This window comes from Dermacentor silvarum, chromosome 6 (assembly GCF_013339745.2).
Source record: "Dermacentor silvarum isolate Dsil-2018 chromosome 6, BIME_Dsil_1.4, whole genome shotgun sequence".
Classification (NCBI taxonomy): domain Eukaryota; kingdom Metazoa; phylum Arthropoda; class Arachnida; order Ixodida; family Ixodidae; genus Dermacentor; species Dermacentor silvarum.
Window position 1 is genome coordinate 146,396,758 of NC_051159.1, and position 10,628 is coordinate 146,407,385.

The window sequence follows — 10,628 nt, forward strand, 5'->3', positions numbered from 1 at the left end:
AGCGCCTCGGAAATGCTGTATACGCTACTGTCGCATTCATGTAAATGCGGCTACTGTGCCGTACGTGGCGATGGTTCTTGACGCCTGGTCAAATAAATGATGGCGTAAGAGAAACAAGTCAGTGTTAATATAGGCTGCAAATAGGCATATCGCATTGAGGAACTGTGCTTATAAGAAACAACTTGAAATTTTGAAAGTGATTACCATAACATTGCCATATCATTGACCGATAAAATTTTGCACACTACTTCCCATACAGACATGCGCAACAGGTTTCGTTATTTCATGTCTTACAACAATAAAGTCAGTTGAGGGTTCGGGCTCGTTGTGTCCTGTGCCTTCTTTGTATCCTGTGACAACGTTCCAAGTTGTTCGTCCTAAACTCAGCTACTCGACAAGAAGAGCCGCTAATTAGCCACCTTCATTGCGTTGTTGCATTTGAATGTGACATGCCACACGAATGAATGTATCCGTCGCTCCACACCGGTGTGGCAGTGCTGAAGCCGTTGATATCGGTGAAGTGCTGTACCTCATGTGCACTGGAGCCACCTTTCAGCGGAATATGGACCCGCTGTACGTGTGGTGTTCCGTGTGGTGCAGTCTGGAGGGGCATTGCCAACCTTTCCATTTATAAACGCGTCAGTCGACTGCTAAGGTGTCCAGATATGTACACCTTTTTTATGACATGCCTCTGTGACAAAATCTTTCTTTTGGCTATCTTTGAGGTCTAATCAATGTGTGCAGATGCATAGGACCGCTGTGCCTATCGTCAACATTCGGGCGTATAGCTGCGCACGCTGAGGGGCAGCACCCCCCCAATGCAGCTTTCCTTTATTTTCATAAATTAAGGCTGCCCTTATGTAATCCATACCGGTATTTTAATAAGTGCATTTATTACGGGCGCAGTCTTAGTGATTCGTATGTGAACAGGTACCTGGATTAAATATTCAATGTTCTGAGAGAGAGAAGGGAAGGAGGAAATGCTGGGAGGTTAACCAGATTTAGTCCAGTGTGCTACCCTACACGTGGGGAGGGGATGGGGGAGTGAAAGAAAGAGAGAGAGAGCTAAGCTAGGTGCAGCATATCTACAGTCTGGTACACAAGTCTGTCGCCTTCACCTACTGCAGAAGAGCTCGAATGGCATTCTGCGCTGATGAGCTGTGAGGTCAGGCATAATGTTCCTTATTGGCGTAAGGGCTCCACCAAAGTCTCTTTCTCCCCCTCACTATATGTATTGTTTCTTTCCTCAGCAATACTTTACATTTTCGAAAAGGTGTTCAGAAGCTTCTGCATTGCGTGTATCGACAGCCAGGAGGTTCAAACGCTTATTTGGTCGTACTTGCAGTATTCCATCTGGAGCTACCGCTCCAACGGCTGCCTTCAGTGTGAGTGGATTGAAACGCGTGACAACTTGCTCACGATCTTTTGGCTTAAATATGATGGTTAAATTTAGCTTAGGTGTGTTTTCAACTGGCAGATAATTCATTGACATGAGTGACCTTTTCTATCCACGGTAGCGCTTGGTGGGGGTCAGTATTACAGTGTTTTTTCGAGCCGTCGGAAGAATTCGCGGTAGCGCATCACCGATATGAACGGATTCAGTTGCCAAAGCTGGACACGACACTTCGAGAGAAATGGTCCAGATACCTTTCTCCAGAAAAGACGCGGCGACACTGGTATCTGCACACGCTTGGCGTTTCCAGCGATCCCTTTGGACAGATGCGAAGCCATCAATACGTACCTCTATACAAAATTGATACATCGCGGGACCTTTACATGCCGCGACGCCTCAATAGACAAGACCAAACATGCGTACTCCGCATCAGACTCAACGTGACCTACACGAATTATTTCTAGTGCAAGATCCAACTGACGGACTCGCCAATGTGCTGTGAACGTAACGCTCCTGAAGACCTACATCATGTTCTGCGCGAGTGCTGCCTCTACGCATCAGAGATACAGTCTTTGAAAGTGGCACTACGCCTGCAAAGGGACTCGAGCTTGGAACTGCGGCACATTCTCGGCCCGTGGCAAGGCACCACCTGCGCGTTACGCGCCACGAAAGCGCTGCTGACGTTCTTGCGGGCCATAAGCCTTAACGAAAGTGTGTAAATATCCCTATATTATGTGTGTGCGTGCGTGTGTGTGTGGGCTGCCAAGTGTTTGTCACTGTATATATCATAATCATGACCCAGCCTGTATATATATATATATATATTTCTACACGCAAGCTTGTATATATATATATATATATATATATATATATATATATATATTTCTTTCCTCATGAAGTTCACGGTAACTTCTGTAATCTATCTGTGATCACGGCAACCCGCCGTGGTTGCTTTCTGTCTATGGTGTTGGGCTGCTAAGCACGAGGTCGCCGGATCAAATCCCGGCCACGGCGGCCGCATTTCGATGGAGGCTAAATGCGAAAACACCCGTGTACTTAGATTTAGGGTGCACGTTGAAGAACCTAGGTGGTCCAAATTATACTGGAGTCCGCCACTACGGGTTGCCTCATAATCAGATAGTGGTTTTGGCACGTAAAACCCCATAATTAAAAAAAAAAGAAAAGTCACGGCCGTAATTTTGCTATCTCTTTTTTATCCTTTAACATTCATTGGTTTTCTGTATACTGACCTTGACTTAATTGCAACGCGTTCCATATAGTAATGTGGCGTTGTGGTGGCAACATTGTGAGTTGCAGCTCAAGAGTTTTCGAGCACCTTGCATGCGAGCAAAATTGCTATTTGAATGTGGGAAAATTCAAAATTGAAGTTACATCTTTTTGTTTTTTAGGAATTGTGAATGTAACAGCACGTTAAACAAGAATAGAAGAATAAGGAACACACGACTTAATTGTTTCTTTGCACAACGGGCAGTTACACTGCTTACATGACAACAACTATATCGACAAGTGTAATGCAATTTCGAGGAAATGGGTAGCTCGTTTATAGTCCACGCAACGGACGAGGGTATCTTGATCGCGTTTTCGGGACGTAGGCGTAAAAAAATGGCAGCATTTCCTTTTTTTTATTTGCTAAGACGCAGTGGCTTAAAAATGTCCCGTCCTTGAATTTTAAACGAAAGGAAAGGATTAAGATAATATGCGCTTGAAGTGAGCGTCTACTTACGTCAGCATGCCTATACTTGTGTGCGCTATGCGCATTGCGAAGGTCGCAGAAAGTACCTACCTTTTTTGTTTCTTTGTTCGTTTTCTCCAGGAAGACTGACTTTTGCCTAATTGCGTAACAAAAAAGATTTCGTAACTTCGCACAAGCATGCATGGAAAGTCTAGGCCGGGGCATTCGGTTTCTGCTGTTCTCGTTGGTATACTTTTCCAAGAGAGGAAATTTCGGTGGCCTTCGCGACTTTCAGGTGACGTAAACGGTATTTTAATTGTCGCCTTAACAAGTGCGCGGGCACAAATGCCATATTTCATCCACATTTCATGACGTTTAGAACAGCGCAACGCTGGCCTATGCTAGCAATATAACTACATTCTTTTTTTTTGTGTGTGAATATGTGTACGTTATAGCGAATTGTTTTACTAAGTAGCCGTTTTCAAGGCCTTGAAAGCTACCGACACACGAAGATGCCTCAATATGACACCTAATGTCTGATGGATAAGAAAGTTGGAGCTCTCCTAAAAGCGCTCAGCCACAAGGGGATTCCGGACCGGTTCGTCGAAAAGCAAGTGTTGCAGGTGAATAAAAATTTACCCAACGTTCGGGGACTAATGCTGCCGCCACATCACGCACGCACGCACGCACGCACGCACGCACGCACGCACGCACGCACACGGACACACTGAACAGAGTGGGAGTGTTAAATAGGGAGGAAGCAGGCTGGCAATTTGCCACCGAGATTGGCACGACTCCTGCTTACTCCTCTTCAGGAAGGAGGATATAGAAAAAGATCTCTGTCAGGCTTTCTGCTACAGTTGCTGCTAAAAAGTGCATTCTTTGTTCACCGTGTCGTGCGGTAAAGTGTCATATGTCATATGTCATTGTGCGGCAACATACAGGGTGCTCCAACTATCATCGCCCATATAGTTGGTCTTGCAGATCTGAGCTGAGCAGCGCAGCTTTCCACCACGCCCCAAGCTGTTCTGAGGAGACTGCATTTTTATCCTGCGCGCATTCCTATAGAATGTGTTCTAGGGTGGCATGCTCTGTCCTACATAGCTTACACAAGTCATTTGGGTACAGATCGGGGTAGATGCGATGTAGGTGTACCTGGTTGGGAAAGGTTCTGGTTTGAAGTCGCCTCCAGTCAACCGCCTGAGATCTGTCTAACTTCGAGCTAGCAGGTGGGAATTTGGACCTCGACTTGTGGTAGAAGCGGGTGATGTCCCAGAATCTGGACATTCTGTCCCTCTCCTTCCAGGCCCATATCCTCCCGTTCCTTCGGGGGAAGCTTCTTCGCGAGCGCGGTAAATGAGACCTCGTGCGACGCGGTGGGCTTCCTCTTTGAGGTTGGGAGCGGGGGACTCACAGCTGTGATTTCCCGTGGAGTATGTTAGCGGCCTCGGGCGATATTCTTCCTCGCGCTTAGTTTCTGATGGCCGACTGCGAGTCGCTGATGACCTATCTACATTTGGGGAAAATTAAGCCCTGAGTGATAGCTACTTCTGCGATTTCAGTATTATTAGAGCATATCGAACACGCGCTTATGCACTCGTGGTCGGAGTTTATTACTACCGTGACGCAGGATTCGTGACTCGGATACTCCGCAGTGTCCACGAACAACGCCTCCTTGTCTGTACGGTATGCCTTGAGTGGAAATTTAGCTCTGGTTTCTCTTATGCCCTGATTAAGTTCGGGGTGCATTCGCTTGGAGATACTTAGATTATTTCTTGCATTCTACCTAATCACATAATTAGTCTTAATTAATTAATCAACTTCTATTAGATGAAAAATATCAATGAGAAAATTGTAGAGCAACATGAAAACTCCTGATGCAGATTTCTGTTGCTCAATACGCGCTACATAAAAGTGTTTTTCCGAGCGTGAAAGAAGCCCACGAATACACGCAAAGTGCCTCGAGCGGCCAGTCGCGCGGTATTATCTCTGTCAGCTTTTTGCAGCCTTGCGCGCACCTGTAAGCGTTTCACTCCAGACTCCCAATCGCGTATGTCATACGCGTACATTGGTAATTTAAATCCCCGGGGGACGCCACAGTAGGTGTTATGTAAAATAGTGTGGCCGTCCTTGCTGCTCACAAAGACCGCATGCATAGAGAGATATCTTTCTATCCATCGAAACATCGGGCCACCCGAGGTCTTCCTCTTCGAGAGCGGCGAGGATGGCTTAATGCGTAACGTCGTCTTACGCCTCTTTGACGTCGAGAAACAAAGAAGCGCAGATACGTTTTTACATCATTTCTGGTGCTCAACGTAGGTAACCAGGTCGATGAGATTATCAATCGATGAGCGGCCACGTCGGAAGCCTGCATGGCATCTGGGTAGACGTTGTGGTATTCCAGGTACCACTACAGGCGTCCGAAGACAATCCTCTCCATCACTTTGCCCACACCGCTCGCCAATGCAATCGATGATGAAAGCTCCAACGCGGACTTTCCACACTTCAGTAACGGAAACACGCGACTAGTCTTTCAATTTGTGGGAAGTGTGCCATCTCGCCAGGATTCATTATACATATCTCGCAGAACACTCCTCGCCTGCTCACCGAGATGACACAGAGCTCTGTGAGAAATTCCGTCAAGTCCTGGTGATGACGTACGTCTGCACAATGCTAGTGCCGCCTTGAGTTCATAGTTGGAAAACGGTAGATTCATGCAGGGGTCACGTGGGGGCGGGCAACTGATGGAATGTGATAAATTGTTGGAAGCTGTTAGTTGCCCCGGATAATCTGGCGCAGAAGTCTTCTGCGACATCAATATCTTCTTGCTGTTGGAACAGGGCCAGAGCCTTGAATGGAGACTGCTGCACGGGGCATGTCCTGAGCCCTTGTACCGTCCTCCTTAAGTGTGATGAGTGCTTACAGGGGTTTAGCAATTCACAGAAAGCAGTCCAGCGTTGTGACTCTAGCTTATCTAACCGGCGCTGGACATTCGTTTATATGCCTGTAGCAGTCCGTCCGTAGTCGTTCATTGAATTCGTGAGTCGGTATCTACGTTCGGCCCGTCGTCGTACGTATTGCTCGAAGTCGCTCTAACTCTAATTTCGAAGAGCACACCAAGGAGTACGCGTATTGTCTTGTACTGTGCTCTTGACTGTGTCTTCCAAATTATGCAATATATTACCTTGACATAGGTCTTCAATGACAGGCTAGAACTTCGGCCAGTCCACTCTTTGGATTGTATCACGTGACTTGAAAGCGGACAGTCCTCTGATCTTGACATACGTGGGAATATGGGCACTCCAATGCATTTCAACGTCCGTAAACCATCCAGTGTACACATGATGAGACTTCGTGAGACAAAGATCAAGTCAAGACAGCTGCTACATGTGGAGCCGCGTAAAAATGTATGTCTGTCATCATTTAAAACCCAGAGTTCGCTGTCGGTGGTGAACGATACCAAGTCTGCCTTTCGCGTTGATTGTCGTACTTCCCCAGAGTGTACTTCCCCGAAACCGACAGACACCACTGACTTAAAATTTTCGTAGGGGTGCAGTGCTTATAGTCTTTCGTTTTGTGCATTTGCAAGTAGTATGGCCAGCCCTAATCCGGGCCTGACACAGGCCCGCGCCCGGCCCGAGCCCGAAGCTTCTATGCCCGGGCCCGGCCCGGGCCAGAGTCAATGATTGCTTACCTGGCCCGAGCTCGACCTTACGGGCCAGCCCGGGCCCATGCAGTGGGTTCGACTACTGAGCAGGAAGTCGAGGGGAAAAAGAAAAGTCTTATGAACTAAGATTTTAAATGCGCGTTAAATAACCTCACGTATATTCCAGATCAAAGACGCTATCATAACCTCAAACTTTCACCCACAAAAAAAGAAAGAACCATTTGGGGCGTGTCTCGTTCCGAAACAATTATAGTCATCTGTCTTGCCTGCATTTTCTTTCTTAACAACTATGCGCTCGTTACTTTCCTTTCAAGAATGTTATGTCAAGCTAATAACTTTCGTGACCTGGAAATACCAGGAGCACATCGTTAAAGAAAGGAAAGACACGCAAGATACTATTACTGTTTGAGTGTGTAGCTTTGGAAGGTATAGCGTTGTAGTTTACTCCTACAAAACAGTCCCTTCACTGAAATCTACAGCAGTTACCTTTAGCAGTGTCGGCTGCTTAGGCCCGTTTGTGAACGTTCCTGTCAAGAAAGAACCCGCAGAAAATCTACTCGGCGGAAGTTGCATGACGACTATAGCCGTTGCCGCAGACATCATCTTTGTGAAGCCCACTGTCATTGCATGCTATTGCAGTCCGTTGCAAGAGCGTAAATACTTCCGCTGGTATTGCGGGAACGTGCCATATTAGATCGACGTGCCGTAACTACGGTCGCCGGCTGTCGTTGGCATAAAACCCTAAGATTAGCCTTCTGAGGGTGAATGTTGGCTGGCGCGGTACCTACACAAAGAAAATAGCGCACCCTCGTGACGAAAAAGTGGCCTTCACACCTTTTCAACATTCTCTGCAGTTGGTGTCAAAAGTTGACGGGGCGCGGGTTCTACGAAAGAGCTGAGTTTCCGCGTCACAGGGTAGCAAGTCGGTCTACGCACTGGATAACCTCACTGTCTTTCCTTATTTTCTTCTCTGTCTCTCCTCCTGATTTTCCGAGTACATAGTGCCTATATTAAAGAAAGCAGTACAACACTGTTTAGGTCGTATGTACTGATGTGGGTTGCAAACGTGGGGGCGAATTAATGGTCTGCAGTTACCAAAAACCATTTGCCACAATAACCGTTCAGTTATTATAACCGATATGCACGGTATGATGAGTTATTAGAACCACTGATCGGTGCCCTTTGTACGAAGCGCTCTAGAGTGTGATCTGAATTGTGAGTACGGGCCCAGAATTCAAGTCTGTATGTCCAGGAGAGCTGGTTGACTGGAACACAATGTCACCAACTGGGTCGAGCAACGCGTATCGCTGATGAAGCATCATTGCTGATTGTCCTCTTCTCTTGTAATGTCCTACTGAAATTGTAGCAACTTGACACTCGTACAATCAGATGTTATCACACTGAACCTTTTATGCAACGTTCTGTACCTGATATATGTATCTGAACATGCTCTGCTGTCCCGCTTGAGAGGAGCAGTACGTATTTCATATTTCAAATGCCTCAGCAGCCAGTAATTACTATTCGGTACCTGCTGAAGGTCACAAAGTTTTGATTCAGGTGTTCAATAGCTTTGTGAAAAATTACTTAGATCGCGAAACTGAAAAAAGAAAAAAAAACCTGTGGGACAAGTTCATAACTTCCTAACTCTACAAAAATAAAAATAAAATTAACAAGCAGATATTGCAGTGTCATAAAATGAGCTTACAACAAAGTCAAAATTATATTTTTCGGGCACTTGATACTTTGACAAAATAAGTCATTCAGAAATTTCATTAGCAAATATAACGATTTAGCTGCAATTCACATTAAAAAATTCTGCTTTGGATGATATTTCAGGTGCAGTTTATACAACTGCGATGCCTGTTTGTGCTGTGAAGTTACGGACTCGCAAACGTACTGTTTCAGCTTTGTTTGAAGCTTTACGGTGTTCACAAATCTGTGCAAAATACTTGTGCCTTAAATAAAAGAAACATCCGCGACCACCAGTCACAATAGCTTAACCTTTTCCGCCCCAAACATCAATTTTTAAATGCGTCAAATTTTGTTGAAATTGGTGCATTGGCGCAGCGGTTACCTAAAGAGACAGTTTCTGCATTTCCCATGTAGTTGAACAAAGGAGTGTCAGTTGTTTTTCTGTATTTATGTTGTGTATATGAACTTTGTAATTATGCCTATATTCTTTTCTTCATTCTTTGTTTAACGCTCTTGCATCATTTGGTAAATGTATTTCAATAAAGAGAAGTAGAGCAGCCGATGCTCTCTACAGGCGCCAACATCTCCTTCAACACAGGTATGATCAAGAAAGAAATGCAAGCTGATTCTGAAATATAACGGGACCAATCAATGGCTTGGGATTACAGACGCAAATTTAGCGAGCTCTTAGCCTGTATTAGCGAGAATTGTGAACAGAGCAAAGCAAAATAATTAGGCATTACGGACAGCGATGACCTTCAAGCGGATAGCGGCTAATTCCCTTACAGAATTCGTTATCGAAATCCTGCTGTCGTTCTCCTGACGTTTTGTTTCCTTCAATAGACTCTGTTGAGGCCCGAGTGGACATCACGCGTGATTTTTGGAAGGATGAAAAAAAGTACGGGGAAAACGATTGTTGCATGCTTTCTTTTTTGACAATGTATGAGAGGCAGTATATACAACGATGTAATGATTATGGTGGCATTCTTCTCAGCGCGCTGTCGTTGTCTTGTCCTGTCCGCAAAATCGAGACCGCCAGAACTCGCATCGTTGGTCGGAGACGGGCGACTTGATATCCGATTCCGGAAGGTTTAGCTCAGCGTAGCTCGGGTCGGAAGCGCTGAACCGAGGCCACGTTTTGCCGTTGATAGGAGGTACTTGCCTGCAAGCGAGAAAAATAGAAGACAAGGCGCCAAACACGACAGCGTGATGGCCATCGTTAGACCTGCACTCTGTACACACGCAGGCTAGCCCTGCTGGCACATACATTTTCTTGACGCACGCTCATTGGTGTGCACAAGTGTGAAGCAGGTGCACGTATATATGACAAATCTACTTCATAATCAAAATCTCGAGTGAAAGTTTTAAAATTTTTTCTTAATTGTTTAATCTGAGAGATGCTTATTATTCTGCTGGCATTGCGTGCGACTAAAGTTCAGACAGAAAAACATGGAGCGACAATGTGGCGAACGTGGAGCCTCAATCGTCCTTGATTTTCATTGCCATATTTCCTATTCACGGCAGTTCACAATACAGTAGAATCTCATTAAATAAAACCTCAGGAGACCGAAGAAATATGTTCCGATCAACAGGAACTCCGTTTACTGAGAAACGTAAGCGCGGGTGCAGCACTGTATGCCATACTCTGTCTTATATAACACTATGTTAAGCAGAAATGTTAGGCTTCCATTTGTGAGTTTATTGTCACCGTGTGCGTTCATCTGTGAAACTGTACTGGATATTAGTTGGTAAAAATGGGCCTTGAGAAATAGACTGCTATATCGTTCAACGACTTTTTGCACAACACGCGAGACTATATCGTTACCCCCAATGACTGTGGTATAAATGCATTGTACCTATAACGTAGGATTTCATGTTTATACGTGCGACGTCGGCATGGTGACTCGTTCGCAGGAACAACTCTGTGTTATTGCTTTGCCATTCTGCTTTTTTTTTTTGGTCGATAATTGCAGAGCAATAGGAACTCCTACCGTGAAGGGCCATACTAGCCCATAGATCCTTCCACTACGTCGGTGGTGCGCGTGGATTTTGTGCTCACGCAGCTGCATGTTGCATATGAACAAGACATTAATCATTGCACAAGTAAAATTTTCTTCACACCCAAAAGCATATCAGTGCACGTTTTCAAACAAAAAGCGCGCACAATATCACAGCTGTTATCT

General features: G+C 45.5%; 1 protein-coding gene across 2 annotated transcripts in view; it reads right to left on the reverse strand.

Moving 5' to 3' along the window:
* Positions 1–9,364: 9,364 nt before the first annotated feature.
* LOC119456157 (acetylcholinesterase-1) overlaps positions 9,365–10,628 on the reverse strand; it is a 32,791-nt gene continuing 31,527 nt past the window's right edge. For both annotated transcript variants that reach the window (XM_049669572.1, XM_037717778.2), the window contains exon 3: positions 9,365–9,607. In XM_049669572.1, the coding sequence (XP_049525529.1) occupies positions 9,436–9,607 (172 nt within the window). In that variant the 3' untranslated portion in view covers positions 9,365–9,435. The remainder of the gene's footprint in view (positions 9,608–10,628) is intronic.